General features: G+C 49.9%; 2 protein-coding genes across 6 annotated transcripts in view; both read left to right on the top strand.

Annotated features, from left to right (window-relative positions):
- EXOSC10 (exosome component 10) overlaps window positions 1-5,285 on the top strand; it is a 29,258-nt gene extending 23,973 nt beyond the window's left edge. For all 4 annotated transcript variants that reach the window (XM_053400946.1, XM_053400947.1, XM_053400945.1 and 1 more), the window contains exons 22-25: window positions 3,254-3,425; window positions 4,331-4,386; window positions 4,753-4,829; window positions 5,051-5,285. In XM_053400946.1, the coding sequence (XP_053256921.1) occupies window positions 3,254-3,425; window positions 4,331-4,386; window positions 4,753-4,829; window positions 5,051-5,081 (336 nt within the window). In that variant the 3' untranslated portion in view covers window positions 5,082-5,285. The remainder of the gene's footprint in view (window positions 1-3,253; window positions 3,426-4,330; window positions 4,387-4,752; window positions 4,830-5,050) is intronic.
- A 3,477-nt stretch (window positions 5,286-8,762) lies between these two features.
- On the top strand, window positions 8,763-24,464 carry SRM (spermidine synthase). 2 transcript variants are annotated; one of them, XM_053400942.1, is made up of 8 exons: window positions 8,766-9,087; window positions 10,311-10,431; window positions 11,676-11,768; window positions 17,195-17,348; window positions 18,986-19,069; window positions 21,243-21,388; window positions 22,387-22,509; window positions 23,708-24,464. In XM_053400942.1, the coding sequence occupies exons 1-8, from the start codon at window positions 8,870-8,872 to the stop codon at window positions 23,723-23,725; spliced, it is 957 nt and encodes a 318-aa protein (XP_053256917.1). In that variant the 5' UTR covers window positions 8,766-8,869; the 3' UTR covers window positions 23,726-24,464. The 2 variants fall into 2 exon arrangements, with proteins under 2 accessions (XP_053256919.1, XP_053256917.1); XM_053400944.1 differs by lacking the exon at window positions 11,676-11,768 and having other exon boundaries at window positions 8,763-9,087.
- The last annotated feature ends 1,842 nt before the right edge of the window (window positions 24,465-26,306 follow it).

Here is a 26,306-nt window from a genome sequence, read left to right as displayed (position 1 = left end):
ATTGGGATTGTCAGTATCATTGATGCCCTTGCTCTAATTTTTGAAAAGATATCTATCCATATTCTGCATTTTTTTAAAAAATAAATTGATACAATACTATAGTATACTATACTATAGTTAACTATAGTATAATATTATACATGTTTAAGTGTTTCCTTGATTGTCCTTGGATCTTCCCAACTCTCTTGTCATCTTCTCCTGCCAAACCCTTTGGAACCACTGTTCTAGGTGGTGTACATGATTCTGCTCCTCCCCATTTTATCCTCAAAACAACCCTGCTAAGTAGGTTAGGCTGAGAGATGGCGACTGGCCCAAGGTTGCACCCAGTGAGCTTCATGGCTGAGTGGGGATTCGAACCCTGATCTCCCAGGTCATATAACTGTTAAACTACAATACAGATCAAAGCAGCGGCCAGATTACTGGCTGGGGTTCCCTTTGGGTCCCATATAACCCCTGCTCTAAAGCAGCTGCACTGGCTTCCAGTTTGTTTCCTGGCTCAGTTCAAAGGGCTCATGCTAGCGTTGATAGCCCTAAATAACTCAGGCCTCGAATACCTAATAATAATAATAATAATAATAATAATAATAGTAATAATAATTTATTATTTATACCCCGCCCATCTGGCTGAGTTTCCCCAGCCACTCTGGGCGGCTCCCAATCAGTGTTAAAAACAGTACAGCGTTACATATTAAAAACTTCCCTGAACAGGGCTGCCTTAAGATGTCTTCTGAATGTCAGGTAATTATTTATCTCTTTGACATCTGATGGGAGGGCGTTCCACAGGGCGGGCGCCACTACCGAGAAGGCCCTCTGTCTGGTTCTCTGTAGCCTCACTTCTCGCAATGAGGGAACCGCCAGAAGGCCCTCGGCGCTGGATCTCAGTGTCCGGGCTGAACGATGGGGGTGGAGACGCTCCTTCAGGTATACAGGACCGAGGCCGTTTAGGGCTTTAAAGGTCAGCACCAACACTTTGAATCGTGCTCGGAAACGTACTGGGAGCCAATGCAGATCTCTCAGAACCGGTGTTATGTGGTCCCGGCGGCCACTCCCAGTCACCAGTCTAGCTGCCACATTCTGGATTAATTGCAGTTTCCGGGTCACCTTCAAAGGTAGCCCCACGCAGAGCGCGTTGCAGTAGTCCAAGCGTGAGATAACTAGAGCATGCACCACTCTGGCGAGACAGTTCGCGGGCAGGTAGGGTCTTAGCCTGCGTACCAGGTGGAGCTGGTAGACAGCTGCCCTGGACACAGAGTTAACCTGCGCCTCCATGGACAGCTGTGAGTCCAAAATGACTCCCAGGCTGCGCACCTGGTCCTTCAGGGGCACAGTTACCCCATTCAGGACCAGGGAATCCTCCACACCTGCCTGCCTCCTGTCCCCCCAAAACAGTACTTCTGTCTTGTCAGGATTCAACCTCAATCTGTTAGCCGCCATCCATCCTCCAACCGCCTCCAGACACTCACACAGGACCTTCACCGCCTTCACTGGTTCTGATTTAAAGGAGAGGTAGAGCTGGGTGTCATCTGCATACTGATGAACACCCAGTCCAAACCCCCTGATGATCTCTCCCAGCGGCTTCATATAGATATTAAAAAGCATGGGGGAGAGGACAGAACCCTGAGGCACCCCACAAGTGAGAGCCCAGGGGTCTGAACACTCATCCCCCACCACCACTTTCTGGACACGGCCCAGGAGGAAGGAGCGGAACCACTGTATGACAGTGCCCCCAGCTCCCAGCCCCTCTAGACGGTCCAGAAGGATGTTATGGTCGATGGTGTCAAAGGCCGCTGAGAGATCCAGCAGAACTAGGAAACAGCTCTCACCTTTGTCCCTAGCCCGCTGGAGATCATCAACCAGCGCGACCAAGGCAGTTTCAGTCCTATGGTGAGGCCTGAATCCTGATTGGAAGGGATCCAAATGGTCCGTTTCCTCCAGGCGTGCTTGGAGTTGTTCAGCAACCACCCGCTCAATCACCTTGCCCAAGAATGGCAGATTTGAGACTGGGCGATAGTTGGCCAAATTGGCCGGGTCTAAAGATGTTTTTTTAAGAAGCGGTTTAATGACGGGTCTGGGAAGGCTCCCTCACAGAGGCAAGCATTCACCACCCCGCAGAGCCCATCGCCCAGCCCTTCCCGGCTTGCTTTTATCAGCCAGGATGGGCAAGGATCAAGGAGACAGGTGGTCGGTTTCACTTGTCCAAGCAGCCTGTCCACATCCTCGGAGGTAACAGATTGGAATTGATCCCATGTAACAGGACCAGACAGAACTCTAGCACTCTCCCGCCCTGGCCCTGCTCCCACGGTGGAGTCTACCTCCTTCTGAATCTGAGCGATTTTATCTGCAAAAAACTTTGCAAAAGCATTGCAGGAGATCTTGGGGTCCCTACCAGGCCCCGGTGGTACAGGTGGTTCCGATAGATTGTGAACCACCTGAAAAAGTCTCCTGCTGCTGTTTTCTGCAGATGCAATGGAGGCGGCGAAGAAGGCCCTCTTCGCCGTCGCCATTGCCGCTTGGTAGGCTCGACGTTGAGCTCTAACCCGTGTCCGGTCTGATTCAGAATGAGTTTTCCGCCACCGGCGCTCTAGCCGTCTCAACGATTGTTTCATCACCCTCAGCTCCAGGGAAAACCACGGGGCTGTCCGGGCTCCATGCAATCGGAGAGGGCGCTTCGGAGCCAGACAGTCAATAGCCCTGGTTAACTCCACATTCCAGCGTGCCACCAGGGAATCAGCTGAAAGGCCATCAACATGGGATAAAGCATCCCCTACCACTCTCTGGAAGCCAATTGGATCCATTAAGTGGCGGGGGCAGACCATCCGAATCGGTCCCACCTCCCTGCAGAGGGGAAGGGTTGCGGAGAAGTCCAGTTGCACCAGGAAGTGATCTGACCATGGCACTTCTTTTGTTTCGCTTTTAGTTAGTGTCAGATCACCAACATCCATAGAGGTGAACACCAAGTCTAAGGCATGTCCATGGCATGTCCATGGCTACAGACCCTCTTGGGTGCTGAAATCAAACAAGGGGGCCCCCTTGGTAGTTTCCCTGACCTCGGGGGTGCCAGGGGGTAGCCTTGATGAGGGCATTCTCTGTGGGAGTACAGGCGCAGCCCCACCTGGAAAAAATGACGGGGTTTAACCTGGGACCTTCTGCATGCAAAGCATATGTTCCTCTGCTGAGCTGCAGCCTTTCCCTGCCCTCTTCTTCCAGGCTGTGTTTTGAAACTCCTTCCTTCCTCCTTCCTTTGGTTTTACAGCAGGAACAAGCAGGCCACAAGCGGGAGAGAGTGGAAAGTGATCCGGGTACCGAGACCCCCCGGGCCGAGAAGAAGAAGCCCAAAGCTTCCCCGCAGCCGGAAGAACAAGAGGCCACTCCAAAGCCCTTCACCCCCTTTGATTACAGCAAATCCGACCTCAAAGTGTTTGCCGGTGAGGCTCCTGTCGGCCCCCGTGAGCTCAAGAGGCTGGACTCAGGATCCACTAGGGTTCTCCTTATGTAATAGTCACGTGTGGGGAAGGTGCCAAACTCAGTGGTCCCAGGTTAGATCCCCAATGGACTCTCCAGCTACAGCTGGGAGAGATGGAAATGCCAGAGGGCTGCTGCCAGTCAGTGTAGACAGTACTGAGCTGGATGGACCAACGGTCTGTGTATAGCAGCTTCCTAACCTTTTTATCACCAACATTATCATTTATTTTATTGCTATTACTACTGCCGTTTAGTTTTGTTTCCGCCCTCTACTTTGTTTCGACGCCAAGGCAAAATAAGACGCTGCCTAGTTCTTTTTTTTTTTTAGGGACGCGGGTGGTGCTGTGTGTTAAACCACAGAGCCTCGGACTTGCTGATCAGAAGGTCGGCGGTTCGAATCCCCACGATGGGGTGAGCTCCCATTGCTCGGTCCCTGCTCCTGCCAACCTAGCAGTTCGAAAGCACATCAAAGTGCAAGTAGATAAATAGGTACCGCTCCGGCGGGAAGGCAAACGGCGTTTCCGTGTGCTGCTCTGGCTCGCCAGAAGCGGCTTAGTCATGCTGGCCACATGACCCGGAAGCTGTATGCCGGCTCCCTTGGCCAATAAAGCGAGATAAGCGCCGCAACCCCAGAGTCAGCCACGACTGGACCTAATGGTCAGGGGTCCCTTTACCTAGTTCCTTTTTTAGAAGTCTTGGCTGTTTGAATTCTTCCACTGCATGTCTGTTTTACAGCCGGTGCTTTTTATTCGTGCCTAAACTTTGCTGGTCTTGACGGCTCTTGAAATGATCTATTCTCTACAAGAGCGATCTCCCTTGCTAAGATTTGCTTTCTACGCCCATCTTTCTCCCTCTCTCTCTTTCTCAGGAAGCAGCAGGCCTAAACCCTCAACACAGTTTGATCCCTCCAAGCGAGCTGGCAAGGTAAGGTTGTTTTCTGCAGACAGGAATTTTGATAAATCTCTTGAGGCAGGGGAGCCCATGAAGGCTAGTAGCAGAGAATGGCTCAGTTCTGCCTCCACAGTCAATAACTCTTTTGAATATCAGCTGCTGGAAAACACAGGAGGGGAAGAGTGCTCAGGCCCTGGTTCTGGGCTTCCCTTGGGGGCCTTGTGAGAATAGGATGCTCGACTAGATGGGCCAGTGGGGTAGTGGTTAGAGTCTGGACCAGCTTTCAAATCCCCACTTGACCATAAAGCTCACTGGGTGACCTTGGGCCAAGAACTGCTGTTTTGACATGACTACCTTCTTTCCGCCTTTCTCCCTCTCAAAAATAAAAACCAAACATAGAAGTTTCCCGGAGCCGGAAGAGTCCAGCAACCAGCCGGAACGAAAAGCATGTCGTACATGGCTGGGAAATCCAACAGGTATGTCCGGACAGTTGTTTGCTAGAACATTCGAGCTGCCTTGCAAATAGGACTTTAAAGCTTTCTAGTCCTCAACATTGTTTGTTTGGGGGGGGGCAGGGACACACGTTTTTCCCCAAGTACATTCTGCATCAAGAGAGCAATTAAGCTTCAGATGGTTGGAACGTCCCCGGCTAAACTTTATTCCGAAATAAGAATTTATAATGTAATTCTCTTTGCAGAGGCTTCAGGCATAACTGGCCGAAAAGATAGTACGACGCCTGGAAGCTTTTGGAAGGAGCCGTGGAATGCAGAGTTGGAATGGCTTTTAAACGAAAGGGGATGCTGTTTGCCACTACCGTTTTTTGTACGGATACCTGCTGTTGCTCTTTTTAAAAAAATAAAAAAAGATATATATTAATCTGCTTTTCTTTCCCCCACAAATGATGGAGGAAAGGGAGCATCTTAATAGATTCGTGCGGCTGTTTGTTTGTTTCTTCTCCCCCTTTCCTTCATTCGTTCAGAAAAGCCACATCCCGCTTCATGCAGCCCCAAGAGGCTCTCAAAGCATCTTTAGACAAGATCCTCACGATTTAAAACTGCACATTTGAGTCTGGTAGAGCCAGAATTCACAGCTCACCTGATCATTGTCCTGCCCCTTCCCGCCACTTAAGGAGAGATGATCCTTGTTCCATCTAGCTCAGTACTGTCTGCACTCACAGGCAGCAGCTCTGCAGGATACCATTGGGGATCTCAGCTGCCTTAACTTGAGGTGACCACTGGTCCATCTAGCACAGTATTGCCTATTATTGTTATAATATTATTATCTCACCTTTTCCCCAGTCCCAGACTCAAGGCAGTTTACACAGATAAAGCAGAGCTAGCTAAAAAAACAGAAAAGACCATTGTCAAAATGTAATTAAGCACTAACAGAATTAAAATTATATAAAGGATCCTTTGAAAACACAGACAATAACAAGAATAGTGCCACAGCACCAGCCCTTTCCTCTGAAACAGTCAGTTCCCAAAGGCCTGTTGGAAGGAAAAGTCTTCACCTGCGGGCGGAAGAAGGCCAGCAGTCTGGCTTCTCCAGGGAGGGAGTTCCAAAGATGGGGGGCAGTCACTGAAAAGACCCTGTTCCCATCTGGGCAAGTTTGCATGGGAGAATATGGCCTTTCAAATAGCCCAGGCCTAAGCCATAGGGACGCGGGTGGTGCTGTGGGTAAAACCTCAGCGCCTAGGACTTGCCGATCGCATGGTCGGCGGTTCGAATCCCCGCGGCGGGGTGCGCTCCCGTCGTTCGGTCCCAGCGCCTGCCAACCTAGCAGTTCGAAAGCACCCCCGGGTGCAAGTAGATAAATAGGGACCGCTTACCAGCGGGAAGGTAAACGGCGTTCCGTGTGCTGCGCTGGCTCGCCAGATGCAGCTTGTCACGCTGGCCACGTGACCCGGAAGTGTCTGCGGACAGCGCTGGCTCCCGGCCTATAGAGTGAGATGAGCGCACAACCCTAGAGTCTGGCAAGACTGGCCCGAACGGGCAGGCATACCTTTACCTTTACCTTTACCTTTAAGCCATACAGGTCTTTATAGGTGATAATCAACATTTTGAATTATGCCTGGAAACAAGACAGTGGAGCTGCTGTAACAGGAAGAGTTGTCTGCTTCCTATTATCGGCCCTGGTCAGCATTAAGATAAATTCAACAGTGTAAATAAGTTTTGATGGATGTAATAATGGAATACTGAATGGTTTGGTTTATATAAAATATGCAGGGATTTATGCTATGCAAAAATGAACCATGGAAAGAGAAGAAGGGAAAATTGATTTTTTAAGGTAGTTTAAATACTCAAAATTGTAAAACAGATTTTTTTTAATTATTATTTTTTTGTTTACAACATAAATCCACCACAACTCAAATAAACAAATCCACCACCATTAGACATAAACAAAGCATAAACATAACATAAAATTTAACAAACAAAATAAAAGACTTCCTTTATCCTGTACATAGCCTCCTTGTTTACTTCTTATGAACTGTTTCCTTTATGAGTTGTTGTTATTATGATTTTTCAAATTATGACTTAACCCCCCCCCCAAGTCTCCAGACATTAATCAAAACAAGTCCAGGTATGTATTTTAGGGAACTGTTTTGTAAAGTTTTCTTTACATTTCCCCCATTCTTTCTGAAATTCTTGACTGGGGAGGCCCCATTTGCTTCTGTTAATCTAGCCAATTTGATATACTTTAATAATTTGTCCTGCCATTCTGCTTTTGTCGGCACAAATTCTTTTTTCCAATTTCTGGCAGTTAAAGTCCTTGCCGCACCTGTGGCATAGAGGAATATTTTCTGATCGTCTCTTGTTATACCTGTGTCCGTTATCCCTAATAGGAAATCTGTATTTTTCATAAAGTTATACATTTTTTTAAGTTCATCATACACTATGTCCCAGAAGCTTTTGGTTTTTTCACAGGTCCACCACACATGTATGAATGTCCCCTCTGCTTTACCGCACCTCCAACACAGATTTGTTTTTGTTTTATACATTTTAGCTATTTTGGCAGGTGTTAAATACTATCTATAAACCATCGATTAAATTTCCCCTCAACACTTCACAGGCTGTAAATTTCCAGTTCTTTTTCCATAGTTCTTCCCATGCTGTTGAAAGTTTCCCCTATATCTAAAGCCCACTTGATCATTACCTCCTTGACCTGTTCATCTTCGATCTCCCACTCCAATAATGTATCCTACATTTTAGATATTACTTGTAAAACAGAAAATTTAATAAAAATGATAAAAAGGAAAACCCTACACAAATCCAGAGTGAAGTCCCTAAGCAGGTGACCCGATCTTACAAATAATAAATTATTATTGTTATTATTCTCTTCTGGCAACCCTCGCACTCAAGCAGTCACTTTGGTGCTCTCTATCACAGAGGTTTGTCTTAACCCCTGAAATGCACACTCCATTGTTTCTTGAGATGTTGTTGTTTATAGTCTTTTAGTCGTGTCCGACTCTTCGTGACCCCCTGGACCAGAGCACGCCAGGCCCTCCTGTCTTCCACTGCCTCCGGCAGTTTGGTCAGACTCATGCTGGTCGCTTCGAGAACACTGTCCAACCATCTCGTCCTCTGTCGTCCCCTTCTCCTTGTGCCCTCCATCTTTCCCAACATCAGGGTCTTTTCCAGGGAGTCTTCTCTTCTCATGAGGTGGCCAAAGTATTGGAGCCTCAGCTTCAGGATCCGTCCTTCCAGTGAGCACTCAGGGCTGATTTCCTTCAGAATGGAGAGGTTTGATCTTCTTGCAGTCCATGGGACTCTCAAGAGTATCATAATTCAAAAGCATCAATTCTTTGGCGATCAGCCTTCTTGATGGTCCAGCTCTCACTTCCATATATCACTACTGGGAAAACCATAGCTTTAACAATACGGACCTTTGTTGGCAAGGTGATGTCTCTGCTTTTTAAGATACTGTCTACGTTTGTCATTGCTTTTCTCTTAAGCTTTTATATTCGACTGAGAATATCAGGCTATGCATGGCACTTAAAGAACCTTTGAAGAAGCCCCGCCGAGTTTAATGGACTTGCTCCAATGCAAAAAAAAAAAAAACCACCCCGTGCACTTTGATTGAAGATGCAACGTGGCCTCACTTGCCCTTGCTGAAGAGCCACGTGGAGAGAGGCTTCAGCCGTCCCCTCCTTCCAGCCAATCAGGAGCGCGCATCGCCCTCCCTACCGCAGCTGCTCCGCGACGTCTCTATCTCGCTCTCACGCGCAAGGAACGCCCAGCGCCCCACGTGGCCCGCCCGTCCCGCGAGCGAACCCTACCCTGCTCGCTCGCCTCGCCTCCCCGTCGAACCTTCTCCGCCCGCAGCCAATCAGAGGCCGGCGCTGCCTCCGCCGGCCCCGCGGACGCGGCTCCTCATTGGCCGGCGCAGCGCTCGGGCGCGCCTCCCTTGAAGCCGCCGCTGCGCCGGTTCGGCTGAGGCGTGCACAGGTGGCCTGCGCTTGCGGAGGCGAGGCGGAGCGGAGGGGCAGCCGCTTCGCCTTGCCCAGTTCGGCCGGCCATGGAGCTTGGCCTGGGAGGAAGAGAAGGAGGAGGAAGGAGGGCAGCAGCAGCGGGAGGGAAGGCGGAGGAGGAGGCGGCAGCCCCAGCAGCCGTCATCCAAGAGGGCTGGTTCCGTGAGACGTGCAGCCTCTGGCCCGGGCAGGCCCTCTCTCTGCAAGTCCAGGAGGTCCTGCATCACCAGCGGTCGCCCTTCCAGGAGATCCTGGTCTTCAGGAGGTAAGGGTGCGGGAGAAAGGCCAGGATGCGGGGATTGAGCACGTGAGGATGGCGTGCACGGGTGCGCTGCCCCGATCCTGTCAAAAGCACAGGGCGGGGCTGCCCTTTGGTGGCGTTCATACAGCCCACCTTTTTGTCTAAGGAGTCTTCCCACCCATCCAAGCACCCCCAGAAAAAGATCTCATTGTTTGACTCCCTGTAACAACCCCACGAGCTCACCCCATTGAGCTTTTGTGGCCAAGTGGGGCATTTGAACCTGGGTCTCAGTGGGACACCCTCCACCTGTGTTTCTCAAACTCTGGTCCGCAGCTGTTGTTGGACTGCAACTGCCATCATCCCTCATCACTGGTCCTGCCACAGTAAGGATGACGGGAGTTGTAGATGGAGACCCAGGTTTGAGAAACGCTGCCCTAAGCGCTGCCTCTCTCTCAAGGTGACTCCATCCTGGCTGGTGGCAGCAGGTGCTGCCTTGGAATTTGACAACTGGTCCATCTAGGTCAGCGTTACCTGCACTGACTGGCAGCGGCACTGTTGGGATTCAGAGGCAGGAGTCTTCCCCAGCCCTACTTGGAGATGCAGGGGGTTGAACTTTGGGCCCTTTGTATGCAAGGCAGGTTCTATTGGGCTCTAGCCAGCTGTTAGGGATGATGGGATCTGTAGTTCAACATCTGGAGGGCTGTATCTTCATCTGCCTCTGATTTTTTTTTTAAAAAAGGCAGAGTTATTTTGGGGGTAGCTAGGGGCAGTGAAGGCGAGTGGCAATCTGGTTCAGGAACAGGTGCCCTTTGCATCCCTATACATTGTTCAAGTTCTCAGAAGCCCCAGACAGCAGCCCCTGTCCTTGCCTTAAAGGTAGCTTAGGGGCAGTGAAGGCAAGCGATGGTCAGATTTATGATGGAGGTAACTTGGGACAGGAAAAGCAAGTGATGGCCTAGTTCAGGAACAGAGACTCTTTGCACCTCTATACGTTGTTAGATTCCCAGTTCTCATCAACCTCAGCCAGCATGGCCAGAGGTCCCTGTCCTTGCATTAAGGGCAACTTAGGGACAGTGAAGGCAACTGATAGCCTACTTCAGGGATGGGGAACTTGTGGCAATCCAGGTATTGTCCCTGGAGCTCTGCAACGTTGGTGTTCAGGGACTTAAAGGGGCATATTTTGGAGACTGTACACCTTTGCCCTGCTATTCACACCCATCTTTTCCCCTGCTCTCTTCTTCCTCTAGCAAAACATACGGGAACGTCTTGGTCCTCGATGGCGTCATCCAGTGCACAGAAAGGGACGAGTTTTCGTACCAGGAAATGATCGCAAACCTTCCCTTGTGCAGTCACCCAAACCCACAGAAGGTAAGCCTCGTCCTGGGGGATCCATCTCTGGACATGATCCTATGAAGAACGTTGCTGTGTCAGCTCCTCTAGGCCAGCACCCGTTTTTTGGGGGGTTACCTGCATATTTTGCCACATTTGATTCTTTGGGCTGTCTCCAACTAAGTCCTACTGGGGAGCAGACCTGCTGAAATTAATGGGCCCAATTTAGTCATGTCCATTGACTTCAGTGAGTCTGCTGTGCACAGGGCTAGCACTGGATCCAACCCTTTGTTAATTTTTATTGGGCTGCCATTAGCTGTTAGGGTTACATGTAAAGGTAAAAGGTAAAGGACCCCTGGACAGTTAAGCCCAGTCAAAGGCGACTATGGGGTTGCGGCGCTCATCTCGCTTTCAGGCTGAGGGAGCCGGCGTTTGTCCACAGTCAGCTTTCCCGGTTATGTGGCCAGCAGGACTAAACCGCTTCTGGTGCAACGGAACACCATGAAGGAAACCAGAGTGCACAGAAATGCCATTTACCTTCCCGCCGGACTGGTACCTATTTATCTACTTGCACTGGCGTGCTTTCGAACTGCTAGGTTGGCAGGAGCTGGGACAGAGCAACAGGAGCTCACCCCATTACAGGGATTTGAACCGCCGACCTCCTGATCGGCAAGCCCAAGAGGCTCAGTGGTTTACAGTGCCTCCCGTGTCCTATAGTTACATGTATTCCTAGTTCAACTGTAAGTTGCTTTGGGGCATTCTTTGAGAGTGGGTGGTAGGTAATCTAACTTAAGAAGTAGAATATTGTAAAGTACAGAAAGGGGTGAGGGCAGGTTTAATTGCTTAGATTAATGACCATATAACTTGACAGAAGGGAAGGTTGCACTTGGTCAGGGGTGGGGATCCTAGATTCATTGAATTGTAGAGCTGGAAGGACCCTGAGGATCATCTGCTCCAACCCCCTGCAATGCAGGAATCTCAACTAAAAAATCTCTGACCACACCCTCTCTGCTTTGCACCCTCCTTCCATGTTTTTGCCTAGCTGGAATATGTCCTTGTCTATGGACCGTGACTATGCTTGTTTGTATGGATGGAGGGCAGAGAGGGGCGTGTGAGTGGAGTGGGGAAACTAGCCTACTGTCCAAAGGTAAAATTTGCATTCGTTGCTCCACCCACTTTTGCTACTGGCACGTGGCCCCCGAAAGGGAACACGGCCCTCGTCTAGGGGGGTGAATGGGTGGGCGTTCTCAGAGCAAAGTAACAGTGCCGTCTCCACTACACAGGTGCTCATCATCGGGGGCGGCGATGGAGGAGTCTTGCGGGAAGTGGTCAAGCACCCCTCTGTGGAGTCCGTAATACAGTGCGAAATTGACGAGGTAATAAAGTTAGTTCTGCTTATGGATCGTTGCCTGTCAAATGGGATTCCCCCAAGCTGTGATCCCTAGCCTGCAGTCCACAACATGCAATTTAAAATGGCATAGCATCTCCAACGACACATTTATGATTTCTACAAGAAGGGGGTCTGTTTTGGTTGACCAGTAAATTGGTGGCCAGTGGTCCGCCAAGACCCCTGGGAGTTTCCAAGCGGTCCTCCGGCAGTGGGGTGGGGTGATGGGAAACCAGTAACAGAAAATTTAGAAGGATTTGACCTCAAGAGCTCACAATGGGTAAGAGCCAAGGTTAGGCTTGATAGAGTTGTAGGTTGGAAGGGACCCTGGCGGTCATCTAGTCCAACCCTCTGCAATGCAGGAATCTACGCTAGAGCACCCATGTCAGATGGCCACCCAACCTCTGCTTAAAAACCTCCAAGGAAGGGGGAGAGTCCACCACCTTCCCATGGAACCAGTAGACCCGTTGAAATAAATAAATGAAGATGACTAACTTGGGCTCATAAATTTCAATGGGCCTAAGGCTTCGGTGGCTGCAAGCCAAAGTTTCTGTGTTAGTATCCTAATTTCTTTCCTCTTGCCCAAGCTCTGAGGGCGTTGGCTGGCTTGTTGCCTGGTACATTTCGGAGCTCTTTGACAGGATAAAAGCAATTATCAACCTATCCTTTCCCCGGGGCTATGATTTCTTAACCGCCTTCCTTATTAAAGACCTACTTCCTTCCTTGTCCTCTAGTTGTGAAGAATTATAGGACTGAAGGAAACTATGCAGCTTATCTTGTCAAACCACCTGCAGGGCAGGAATCTTTTTGCCCAGCGACCCTGAGATTTAAGAGTCTCATTCATGCTCTACCGACTGAACTCAAAGAGGGGGGAGGTGGGTACCACATCCTCCTCCACCCAACCTTGGAAGTTTTTGGGGTTTTTTTTTTTGCAAGATGAGGCAGAGAGAGAAAAATGCATTTTGCATCATGCTAATGAAATCTTGCCAGGGCAAAGTCAGGAGGAATCCAAATTGGGGTGGGGGTGGGGAGTGGCAGGTTTGCACAGGTAGCAGCTGCAACAAAATGCTGCAGTGCAAATCAGAAATTAAGGTCACAATGGATATGGTTTGAAGAATATATGAGTAAACACTTCTCTGAAGATAGCATGCTGATACGTTTAGACTGAGTTGTAAAGTTGACCTAGAAAAAAATAACAGTTTAATAAGAGAAGTAAGGTAGAGATACATGAATTGCAATGCAAACAAGAACTTTAAAGTAATAAAGATGACGAGCGCTGGTGGGGGGAAGTCACGTGGGTGTTTACCTATTTTAAGTATTTTTCTTTTTCCTTTACCTTTTCTTTTTTTGTCCGTAAGTGTATGTACATTATTGTTATGTATGTATGTATGTACAGTGGTACCTCGGGTTACAGACGCTTCAGGTTGCAGACTCTGCTAACCCAGAAATAGTACCTCGGGTTAAGAACTTTGCTTCAGGATGAGAACAGAAATCGCGCGGTGGCAGCGCAGCAGCAGCGGGAGGCCCCATTAGCTAAAGTGGTGCTTCAGGTTAAGAACAGTTTCAGGTTAAGAACAGACCGCCAGAACGAATTATGTTCTTAACCCGAGGTACCACTGTATGTATGTCTAAATAATAATAATAAAAATGCTGTAGTACCGCCTTTCAGTCCCTAACAGGAGCATTTGTGTTCAGAGTTCCTCCAAAAATGCAAAGCCGGCCAGCTGAGCCTTTCCTCCCCATCCCAGGGCTGGTTACTTCTACAGCCAACATTCCTTGGAGATACAAGGCACCTTGCCTCAATGGGAGGAGATAAGCTGAACCACTTTGGTTTGGGATTTCTTTAAATCCCCAAACTTCTCTACGTGCTTCTGGATTCTCCCGAGCATCCCTGAAACCTCCCTCTCTGTTCCCCGTGGTCCTGATTCGGCTCTCTGAGCCGAATAGGGGTCTCCTAACAACTCTCTGCGGGACGCGGGTGGCGCTGTGGGTAAAAGCCTCAGCGCCTAGGACTTGCCGATCGGAAGGTCGGCGGTTCGAATCCCCGCGGCGGGGTGTGCTCCCATCGCTCGGTCCCAGTGCCTGCCAACCTAGCAGTTCGAAAGCACCCCCGGGTGCAAGTAGATAAATAGGGACCGCTTACTGGTGGGAAGGTAAACGGCGTTTCCGTGTGCTGCTCTGGTGCCGGTTCGCCAGAGCAGCTTTGTCACGCTGGCCACGTGACCCGGAAGTGTCTGCGGACAGCGCTGGCTCCCGGCCTCTAGAGTGAGATGAGCGCACAACCCTAGAGTCTGTCAAGACTGGCCCGTACAGGCAGGGGTACCTTTACCTTTACCTAACAACTCTCTGCACCTTTCACAAACTACAGTTCCCAGGATTCTTTGGGAGAAGCCATGACTGTTTAAAGTGGTATGATGCGGCCTAGAATGTACAGGATTCCTTTTGGTGTACCGACCTCCCCGCTGCACCAAGGATTCCCTGCCCGAGCTGCTTCAGGTCATGGCGGATGTTCTCCTGGAGACACCTAGCTTGGTCGTCCTAGGGGATTTTAACATCCATGCCGACACGACCTTACAAGGGGCCGCTTGGGACTTCGTGGAAAGCATGGCCTCCATGGGGCTGTCCCTGAATAAGTCTGGCCCAACCCATAGCCTTGGACCTGGTGTTTACCTCTATGGATGTTGGTGATCTGACACTAAGTAAAAGCGAAACGAAAGAAGTGCCATGGTCAGATCACTTCCTGGTGCAACTGGACTTCTCTGCAACCCATCCCCTCTGCAGGGAGGTGGGACCAATTCGGATGGTCCGCCCCCGCCACTTAATGGATCCAAATGGTTTCCAGAGAGTGGTAGGGGATGCTTTATCCCATGTTGATGGCCTTTCAGCTGATTCCCTGGTGGCCCGCTGGAATGTGGAGTTAACCAGGGCTATTGACTGTTTGGCTCCGATTGCATGGAGCCCGGACAGCCCCGTGGTTTTCCACAGAACTGAGGGCAATGAAACAATCGTTGAGACGGCTAGAGCGCCGGTGGCGGATAACTCATTCCGAATCTGACCGGACACAGGTTAGAGCTCAACGTCGAGCCTACCAAGTGGCGATAGCGACGGCGAAGAAGAATTTCTTCACCGCCTCCATTGCATCTGCAGAAAACAGCAGCAGGAGACTTTTTCAGGTGGTTCACAATTTAGCGGAACCACCTGCAATATCGGGGCCCAGTACGGGCCACATGTTCTCCTGCAATGATTTTGCAAAGTTTTTTGCAGATAAAATCGCTCAGATTCGGGAAGAAGTAGACTCCACCGTGGGAGCAGGGCTGGGGCGGGAGAGTGCTAGAGTTCTGTCTAGTCAAGTTGTGTGGGATCAATTCCAATCTGTTACCTCCGAGGATGTGGACAGGCTGCTTGGACGAGTGAAACCAACCACCTGTCTCCTGGATCCTTGCCCATCCTGGCTTATAAAAGCTAGCCGGGAAGGACTGGGCGATGGGCTTCGTGGGGTGGTGAATGCTTCCCTCCGTGAGGGAGCCTTCCCAGACCCGCTGAAAGAGGCGGTTATTAAACCGCTTCTTAAAAAACCATCTTTAGATGCGGCCACGATGGCCAACTATTGCCCAGTCTCAAATCTTCCATTCTTGGGCAAGGTGATTGAGCGAGCAGTTGCCGAACAACTCCAGGCACGCCTGGAAGAAGCGGACCATTTGGATCCCTTCCAGTCGGGATTCAGGCCTCATCATGGGACTGAAACTGCCTTGGTCGCACTGGTTGATGATCTCCAGCGGGCTAGGGACAAAGGTGAGAGCTGTTTCCTAGTTCTGCTGGATCTCTCAGCGGCGTTTGATACCATTGACCATAACATCCTTCTGGACCGTCTTCAGGGGCTGGGAGCTGGAGGCACTGTCATACAGTGGTTCTGCTCCTTCCTCCTGGGCCGTGTTCAGAAAGTGGTGGTGGGGGATGAGTGTTCAGACCCCTGGGCTCTCACTTGTGGGGTGCCTCAGGGTTCTGTCCTCTCCCCCATGCTTTTCAACATTTACATGCAGCCGCTGGGAGAGATCATCAGGAGGTTTGGGCTGGGTGTTCATCAGTATGCGGATGATACCCAGCTCTACCTCTCTTTTAAATCAGAACCAGTGAGGGCGGTGAAGGTCCTGTGTGAGTGTCTGGAGGCGGTTGGAGGATGGATGGCGGCTAACAGATTGAGGTTGAATCCTGACAAGACAGAAGTACTGTTTTTGGGGGACAGGAGGCGGGCAGGTGTGGAGGATTCCCTGGTCCTGAATGGGGTAACTGTGCCCCTGAAGGACCAGGTGCGCAGCCTGGGAGTCATTTTGGACTCACAGCTGTCCATGGAGGCACAGGTCAAATCTGTGTCCAGGGCAGCTGTTTACCAGCTCCATCTGGTACGTAGGCTGAGACCCTATCTGCCTGCGGACTGTCTCGCCAGAGTGGTGCATGCTCTGGTTATCTCCCGCTTGGACTACTGCAATGCACTCTACGTGGGGCTACCTTTGAAGGTGACTCGGAAACTACAACTAATCCAGAATGCGGCAGCTAGACTGGTGACTGGGGGCGGCCGCCGAGACCATATAACACCAGTCTTGAAAGACCTACATTGGCTCCCAGTACGTTTCCGAGTACAATTCAAAGTGTTGGTGCTGACCTTTAAAGCCCTAAACGGCCTCGGTCCAGTATACCTGAAGGAGCGTCTCCACCCCCATCGTTCTGCCCGGACGCTGAGGTCCAGCGCCGAGGGCCTTCTGGCGGTTCCCTCATTGCGAGAAGCAAAGCTACAGGGAACCAGGCAGAGGGCCTTCTCGGTAGTGGCACCCGCCCTGTGGAACGCCCTTCCAGCAGATGTCAAAGTGATAAACAACTACCTGACATTCAGAAGACATCTTAAGGCAGCCCTGTTCAGGGAAGTTTTTAACGTATGATATTTTACTGTATTTTTGGTTTCTATGGAAGCCGCCCAGAGTGGCTGGGGAGGCCCAGCCAGATGGGCGGGGTATAAATAATAAATTATTATTATTATTATTATTATTATTATTATTATTATTATTATTATTGTGTAGACAGGACCCAAGTGTGGTTTCCAGTGATTTATTTATTCCAGTGGTTTTAGTGATTTATTACTGTTGCTTATTTAAAGCAATTTCCCTGCCTAAAATCCTGTTCTTCACCCAACCCAAGCTCATGGAATCTCAGCTTGGAGTCTTAGCACAAAAGGAAAAGGGGATAGGGAAGGAGGAGGAAGAAAGCAAACTCGGGCGCATTTATTAATTTATTATTTTGTTTGTTTTTCTTACTTTACACCTAGGACTTGGTGGGAGGTTTGCCATCTAAATGTGTGGTTTATCAATTGGGCGAGTAAATAGACAAAACTTTTTCTTTTTCTTTCTTTTGGGGGGGGGGCAGGATGTGATCCAAGCATCTAAGAAGTACCTCCCAGGGATGGCCGTGGGATATTCCAGCCCGAAACTGACCTTGCATGTTGGCGACGGCTTCGAATTCATGAAGCAGAACCAGGAGGCTTTTGATGTGATAATCACAGACTCTTCCGACCCCATGGGTGAGTGCAGAGGGCATCGGGGATCTTGACCAACGACTGTGATTGGATCGTGAATCTTGTGTACCTGCTGGGGCATGCACTCTTGGGCTTGACCTGGAGGCTGCAGCTTGTACAGATCGCACACCTAAGTGGCTTGTGGGGGCAAGCGACTTCTGGGATTAGCACCGTCTGCCAGTCCACTTCCAGGTCAGTCTCAAGGTTTTGGAAGTCCCTATACAGTGGGACGCGGGTGGCGCTGTGGGTAAAAGCCTCAGCGCCTAGGGCTTGCCGATCGAAAGGTCGGCAGTTCGAATCCCCGCGGCGGGGTGCGCTCCCGTTGTTCGGTCCCAGCGCCTGCCAACCTAGCAGTTTGAAAGCACCCCCGGGGGCAAGTAGATAAATAGGGACCGCTTACTAGCGGGAAGATAAACGGCGTTTCCGTGTGCGGCTCTGGTTCGCCAGAGCAGCGATGTCACGCTGGCCACGTGACCCGGAAGTGTCTGTGGACAGCGCTGGCCCCCGGCCTCTTGAGTGAGATGGGCGCACAACCCTAGAGTCTGTCAAGACTGGCCCGTACGAGCAGGGGTACCTTTACCTTTTATACAGTGGTACCTCGGGTTACAGACACTTCAGGTTACAGACACTTCAGGTTACAGACTCCGCTAACCCAGAAATAGTACCTCGGGTTAAGAACTTTGCTTCAGGATGAGAACAGAAATCGCGCGGTGGCGGCAGGAGGCCCCATTAGCTAAAGTGGTGCTTCAGGTTAAGAACAGTTTCAGGTTAAGAAAAGACCTCCGGAACAAATTAAGTTCTTAACCCAAGGTACCACTGCACAGCTCAGGAGCAGGTGACACGAGAGACTGCCTTACGCACCCAGCAAATCACTACGGTCTGCGGGAAAGCTTTCTCTGCAAGTTCCAAAAATACCTGAATCCTGCTTTGTTGGAAATCCCAGCAGGGCCTTCACTGTGGCTGCCCCTGTTCTCTTTCAGGTGGTTTTTGTTTTTTGGGTCATATTAAGCAGTATGTAAACGCTTTTAAACACTTTGGACCTTTTGGGTCAAAAGGAAAAGAGAAGAGGAGAAGCAAATTCAGATACTCTGATTAAAGGTAAAGGTACCCCTGACCAGTTGCGGAGGACTCTGGGGTTGTGGTGCTCATCTCGTTCTATAGGCCGAGGGAGCCAGCGTTTGTCCACAGACAGCTTCCAGGTCATGTGGCCAGCATGACTAAGCCGCTTCTGGTGAACCAGAGCAGCGCACGGAAACGCCCTTTACCTTCCCACCGGAGCGTTACCTATGTATCTACTTGCACTTTGACGTGCTTTCGAACTGCTAGGTTGGCAGGAGCAGGGACCGAGCAACGGGAGCTCACCCCGCCGCGAGGATTTGAACCGCCAACCTTCTGATCAGCAAGCCCTAGGCTCTGTGGTTTAACCCACAGCGCCACCCACGTCCCTTGCTAGGTGGGATTAGCATCGGAAAAATGCTCTTTTTCTTTGTTAGGTGGGAGGTTTGCCCTCAAAGGTGTGGCTTGCAGATTGGGTGAATAAATGGATGAATGCAGTTTTGCAGGGTGTGATCCGAACGATCCCTGAAATACCTCCCAGGTATTTTCATACTGAACCCTCCCTGGTGCTGTTCCTTCCCCTCCAGGTCCTGCAGAAAGCCTCTTCAAAGAATCCTACTACCAGCTGATGAAGACAGCTCTGCGGGAAGACGGCATTCTCTGCTGCCAAGGTGAGGGACAGCTGAAATAGCCTGTGTGCTGATGACCAGTTGGAGGCACTGAGCACATTTCTGAAGTGCTGGGTTTCCCCCCACCCCTCCTTTTTTTTTTTCAATCAATCAATTTCCTTTATTCGACCGATAGTCAGAAATAACATTACACAATAATTATAAACTATAACATCATAGGGGTACATAAATAAGGTAGGGCCACAGTACTAGACCTCTCACAGATAACCCACATCAAAGCAATCAGTTATACGTTTCCGACACTTGAGTGCCAGGAGAAGGAATTTAGCCACTGACAAAGTTGTTTTCCCAGAAGACTTATTTAGCAGATATGCTGTCTGCTTTCCTCTTTGTCGGGAACTGAGCTGGGGTAAGTGTGGAGTTATAAGGTACTGTCTTAAAGCGTTGTAAATGGGACAGCTCAGTAAAATGTGCTCTGTGGATTCTACCTCACCCAATGCACAGTGGCATAATCTCTGGTCATATGGGACTCCTCCATATCTTCCCTTCAGAACCGCCGAGTCAAGAACATTCAGCCTAGCCGCAGTAAATAGTCTGCGGTATTCCACGTAGTGGATATCCGCCAGGTAGCGAGCTGGAGCAGCCCGATACAACTGCTCCCCCAGAAACAACCCAGGTTTCACACGGGCTATGTCCTCCTGCCTGGCAATATCCCTTACTTTTTTATATATATAAAAAAGCAGGGATGGAAAGCCTGGTGCCCCCTAGATCAGGGGTTCCCCTACTCAGGTAGGTCCATGAGCTTCATTCAGGTGGTCTGCAGCACGCCCACAGTAAATACTCGTATTGGGTTTTAATTGGGTTTGCATATCTTCCTGTATTATTGTTCATTCTATTGCAGTTCAAACTAACACATCAATTTTAATAAGTAATGGGGGAAATTTATAATTTATCTTGAAAACCATTGTATACAGTTAAAATCGTTAGTAGGGTTGGAATAACACTTGTAGTTTAATGGTGAATTTTGGACACAACAGAGAGGTAAAAGATTTGGATTGCTGTAAAAGATGCAGGAGGAAATGATTAACAATAGGACCCACAAAGGGGAGGTTCATATGTTGGATATGTGACTGTAAAATTTTAATCTGAAAACCAACCAAATACAGTGGTGCCTCGCAAGACGAAATTAATTCGTTCCGCAAGTTTTTTCTTCTTGCGAGTTTTTCGTCTTGCGAAGCACGGTTTCCCATAGGAATGCATTAAAAATCAATTAATGCGTTCCTATGGAGACCGCTTGCCAGGCTGGCGGTGCGGAGAAAGGCTTTTTTCCCCACCGCAAGCCTTCAGGACAGGTACGGGAACAGAGGGGAAGGCGCACAGCGCTTCTCCTCTGTTCCCGGGGCTTGCGGTGGGAGGAGGGTTTTTCCTCCCCACCGCCAACATTCAAAACAGCATTCTGAATGTTGGCGGTGGGAAGGAAAACCCTCCTCCCGCCGCCAGCCTTCGGAGCAGCCTTCCAAAGGCTGGCGGCGGGAGGAGGTCTCTCCGCCCCACCGCCAGCCTTCGGAGCAGCCTTCCGAAGCCTGGCGGCGGGAGGAGGTCTCTCTGCCCCACCGCCAGCCTTCGGAGGAGCCTTCCGAAGGCTGGCGGCGGGAGGAGGTCTCTCCATCCCACCGCCAGCCTTCAGAGGAGGTCCGAGGACAGTGGGGAAGACGCGCTGCGCTTCCCCGCTGTCCCGGAGATTTCCCTATGGGCTTTCGTCTTGCGAAGGAAGCCCATAGGGAAATTCGTTTTGCGAAGCGCCTCCAAAACGGAAAACCCTTTCGTCTAGCGGGTTTTTCGTCTTGTGAGGCGTTCGTCTTGCGGGGCACTACTGTACATACATACATACATACATACATACATACATACATAAGCAGCAAAAATGCAATATGTAAGAAATGAGGCAAGGTATAAAAGTACAAATTGAAATACCATGCTGCATTTAACACAGCGTATCAGGGTTACTGCAACAGTCAAAAAAATAATGTAGGGCCTTCTCAGTGGTGGCACGCGTGCAGTGGAACTCCCTTTCAGGTTTCTGGGTGGTCCAGCTCAGATCTAGTTCTTTGGAAGACTGCCCCCTAGTGCCTGGGAGGTGGAAGGGCCCCAGATTCTTGGCTAACCAAATACCAGCTCTTCTTTTCCCCCCTCTCCACATTTGTCTCTCTGCCAGGCGAATGCCAGTGGCTGCACCTGGACCTCATTAAGGAGATGCGCCAGTTCTGCAAGTCGCTGTTCCCCGTGGTCGAGTACGCCTACTGCACCATCCCGACCTACCCCAGCGGACAGATCGGCTTCATGCTCTGCAGCAAGAATTCAGTAAGGGATATTGCCGCTTCTTTCCGTCAATCGGGGCTTGGGGAGCAGAGGCTTGCATGCCGGAGCAAGCCCTTTGCAGAGCATTGAAACTTACGGGCGTGAATCAGTCTGGTCCATCAATATCACTAGGCCCACTCTAAGTACAGTGGTACCTTGGTTCCCAAACATAATCCGTTCCGGAAGTCCATTCCAAAACCAAAGCATTCCAAAACCAAGGCGTGTTTTCCCATAGAAAGTAATGCAAAACGGATTAATCCATTCCAGACTTTTAAAAACAACACCTAAAACAGCAATTTAACATGACTTCTACTAACGAGACCATCGATCCATTAAATGAAAGCAATAAGCGATGTACTGCAGTCACACAATCAATCAGTAGCTGAACTGGGTTCCACACAGTCACAAAAATGAAACCAAAAGAGCCGCAAAAACACAAAATAAATAGCAAAAGCAGACAGACCTCAGCATAACACTCAAAACGTAAGTGTGGCACTTAAATTGGAAGCGTAACACTCAAAACGGAGCACGTTCGGCTTCCGAAAAATGTTCGCAAACTGGAACACTTACTTCTGGGTTTGCAGTTTTGGGTTCCAAGTTGTTTGAGTACCAAGGTACCACTGTAAATCTGGGTTGCGTGCAGTCCCCCAGGGACTTCTGGCTGGCTGTCGTGACTCTCTCCAATCCACACCTCTTTCCTGGGCCACTGCCTCTCGGCCTCTCCTACCTCACAGGGTCGTTGTGAAGGGGGTGGAGGAGATTCATGTACGCTGCCTTGAGCTCCTTAGGCTATAAATGCAATAAATAAGGATAAAACGGGGAGATGGAGAACCATGAGCTCCTTTGGCAAGAAAGTAGGGTGGGTGCAATACAGGCAATACGCCATTGATGCGGGGATTACGATACTTATGCATCAGTAAGCCTCCCCCCCATTTCTGCCCCCTTGTGGACGCAAACAGGAATGTGCCTGCAAATAAATCCGATTTTTATTCTTCCTGCAGAACACTAATTTCAGGGACCCTGTCCAACAGTTGTCCCAGAAGGAAGTGGAAGCAATGAATCTTAAGTATTACAACTCGGATGTCCACAGGGCAGCCTTTGTCCTCCCTGAATTTGCACGAAAGGTAAACCACCGGGGCTGAAATGCTGTCCTTGCAGAGTGAAGCTTTCTTTTCCTAAGCTGGGATGGGGGGAAAGCAACAGGTATTCAGAAGGATTGCTGTCTCCATTTCTTCAAGAAAAGCCACAATCACACCATACATTTAAATATGTTGTTGTTTAGTCGTTTAGTCATGTCCGACTCTTCGTGACCCCATGGACCAGAGCACGCCAGGCACTCCTGTCCTCCACTGCCTCATGCAGTTTGGTCAAACTCATGTTCGTAGCTTCGAGAACACTGTCCAACCACCTCGTCCTCTGTCGTCCCCTTCTCCTTGTGACATTTAAATTATTACCGTTAATAATGATACTAATTGTCATTCACCCAGGGTCCCAGGGCGGATTCCAACATTAAAACGCAATATTAGAAACAGTTTTAAGACTACTTGCCATCACAGAAAGAAGGCAAGACCTAAAAATTACTGCACTGTGATACCACTTTTAAGTAGTCACATTTTCCCACCCCCCGCCCCAAAGCATTCTGGGACCTGTAGTTCGTTAAGGATGCTGAGAGTTGTTAGGAGACCGCTATTCCCCTCCCAGGAACACAGGTGGCGCTGTGGGTTAAACCACAGAGCCTAGGACTTGCCGATCAGAACGTTGGTGGTTCGAATCCCCACGACAGGGTGAGCTCCCGTTGCTCGGTCCCTGCTCCTGCCAACCTAGCAGTTCGAAAGCACAAAAGTATAAGTAGATAAATAGGTACCACTCCGGTGGGAAGGTAAGCGGCGTTTCTGTGCGCTGCTCTGGTTCTCCAGAAGCGGCTTAGTCATGCTGGCCACATGAGCCGGAAGCTGTATGCCAGCTCCCTCGGCCAATAAAGCGAGAGGAGCGCCGCGACCCCAGAGTCGGCCACAACTGGACCTAATGGTCAGGGGTCCCTTTACCTTTACCTTTATTCCCCTCTCAGAGCTACAATTCCCAGAATTTCCTTTGAAGAAGGATTGGCTGTGAAAGTCTGGGAACCGTAATTCCTGGAGGGGAATGGGGTCTCCTAACAATTTCCAGGGCCCTTAACAAACTACAGTTCCAGGAATTATTTGGGGGGGGAGCCATGGCTGCTTAAAGTGGCATCACAGTGTTGTGGATGCGGCCATGGAAAGCCCCGAATGAGGGTCGCCCCATCCTGTTGATTATCCTCATTTTCCTTTTCCTCCCCACCAGGCTCTGAGCGCCGTGTGAGAACCCCGATGCAGATCCACCTCTGGCCTCGGATACCCCGGCAGGACGGAAAACCCCGGAAGCCTCATCCACCTAGCGGATCGTCTCTGGCGGGTGGGCGGCCTGACGTGGTCCTCGCTTGCCTTGCGGCCTCCAGCCTGCCAACTAAACATTCCTTCCAATTATGTATTTAAAAAAATGAAAGGACTCTGGGTTTGCACCCAACCGCAGGACCCCACTTCCAAACAACCCCCGCCCCCATCCACCTAGTTCAGGCTTTGCTGTTGGCCCATTGCTTGAACTCTTCTCTCCAACATGTGGAGCGTTAATGTAGAGCCTTCAGGCGCCTGCCTGCTTCCTTTTTAACACCCCCCCACCCCGAAAATGCTGTATTTATAACTGACAATGTATCTTCCTTTAATGTGGTTGCCATCTAGATTGGAAGGACCAGGCACAATGGTTTAATGCTCTGCTTTTCAAGGGGGCATGGGGCATCGGGTGTGGTGGGAGCTGGCATAGTTGGATATGTTTTCTCTGCCCCCCCTTTCCCCTTGCCTCGCTCCCCCCTGCCCCCCACCTCCATTGAATGCCCACACCTCTTTCCTCCTTGCCTGGTCAGGTGGTTTTGGTCACCTGCCCCGACTCCTGAGCCCATCAATGGGGTCTCTTCGCTGCGTTTTAATTGGCTGAGCACAGAAAGACCAAAGTTGTCTGTAGAGAACCGTTAACCTCTTTGTATAGTAAACGGACTCAAATAAAATTTAAGTATCGTTTTCTTAAGGGCTGGGTGGGTGGGTGAGCTTTTGAGATAAGCCCCCTCTCTTTTCCGTACGATCAGGGTGGCTTGCTTATTACCATCTTGCCAGGCCCTAACATCAGCCGGCGTCTCCAGTGAAACATTTCCAACGGCTCGTCATCACCTCGGCGCCCAAATTGCGGCTCTAAATCATGTTTCTTCTTGGGGGGTGGACCTAGAAATTAATTGGGCCTCTTCCCCTCTCCCCAGTTACTAAAAAACCTAGTCTCATCAGCATTCAAGGCCTCAGCAGTAGCACCTGCCTTTGTGAGAAGAGTTAATGGGATTTCTTAAAGAGTCTGAGAATCATTGGTCCTTGAAATCTTTCTGTATGACAACTTCCATCATCACTGGCAGTGCCTGCTGAGGCTGATGGGAGTTCAGTTGCAGCTGGGGTGGGGGGCATGCAGCTTACCCACACGTGTCTTAAGAACTGCTGGGTTGGGATCCGAGGATCTTTTTATTTTTAGTCTTGCTTCAGAGCAGGTTTTCCCAAACTTGGGTCTCCAGCTGTTTGGGGACCTCAGTTCCCATCATCCCTGACCACTGGTCCTGCTAGCTAGGGATGGTGAGCGTTGCAGTCCCAAAACAGCTGGAGGAAGTTTGGGTAACCCTGTTTTAGAGCTGTGCTCATGCATCTGGTTCCCTCCCTCTTGGCAAGATGTATTAGTGTCAGATCATAGAATCATAGAGTTGGAAGAGACCACAAGGGCCATCGAGTCCAACCCCCTGCCAAGCAGGAAACACCATCAGAGCACTCCTGACATATGGTTGTCAAGCCTCTGCTTAAAGACCTCCAAAGAAGGAGACTCCACCACACTCCTTGGCAGCAAATTCCACTGTCGAACAGCTCTTACTGTCAGGAAGTTCTTCCTAATGTTTAGGTGGAATCTTCTTTCCTGCAGTTTGGATCCATTGCTCCGTGTCCGCTTCTCTGGAGCAGCAGAAAACAACCTTTCTCCCTCCTCTATGTGACATCCTTTTATATATTTGAACATGGCTATCATATCACCCCTTAACCTCCTTTTCTCCAGGCTAAACATGCCCAGCTCCCTTAGCCGTTCCTCATAAGGCATCGTTTCCAGGCCTTTGACCATTTTGGTTGCCCTCCTCTGGACACGTTCCAGTTTGTCAGTGTCCTTCTTGAACTGTGGCGCCCAGAACTGGACACAGTACTCCAGGTGAGGTCTGACCAGGGCAGAATACAGTGGCACTATTACTTCCCTTGATCTAGATGCTATACTCCTATTGATGCAGCCCAGAATTGCATTGGCTTTTTTAGCTGCCGCGTCACACTGTTGGCTCATGTCAAGTTTGTGGTCAACCAAGACTCCTAGATCCTTTTCACATGTACTGCTCTCAAGCCAGGTGTCACCCATCTTGTATTTGTGCCTCTCATTTTTTTTGCCCAAGTGCAATACTTTACATTTCTCCCTGTTAAAATTCATCTTGTTTGTTTTGGCCCAGTTCTCTAATCTGTCAAGGTCGTTTTGAAGTGTGATCCTGTCCTCTGGGGTGTTAGCCACCCCTCCCAGTTTGGTGTCATCTGCAAATTTGATCAGGATGCACTTGAGTCCATCATCCAAGTCGTTGATAAAGATGTTGAATAAGACCGGGCCCAAGACAGAACCCTGTGGCACCCCACTAGTCACTCTTCTCCAGGATGAAGAGGAACCATTGATGAGCACCCTTTGGGTTCGGTCAGAAAGCCAGTTACAAATCCACTGAGTATCTGGCTATCTGGTATCTGTGGCCTTCCAGCTGTTGTGAGGTGCTCAACATCCAACATGACTGTCACCTCTCCAA

This window comes from Podarcis raffonei, chromosome 8, assembly GCF_027172205.1.
Source record: "Podarcis raffonei isolate rPodRaf1 chromosome 8, rPodRaf1.pri, whole genome shotgun sequence".
In the NCBI taxonomy this organism is placed as follows: domain Eukaryota; kingdom Metazoa; phylum Chordata; class Lepidosauria; order Squamata; family Lacertidae; genus Podarcis; species Podarcis raffonei.
The sequence above is the reverse complement of the archived record's forward strand: the minus strand, read 5'-3'. Positions and strand labels throughout refer to the sequence as shown.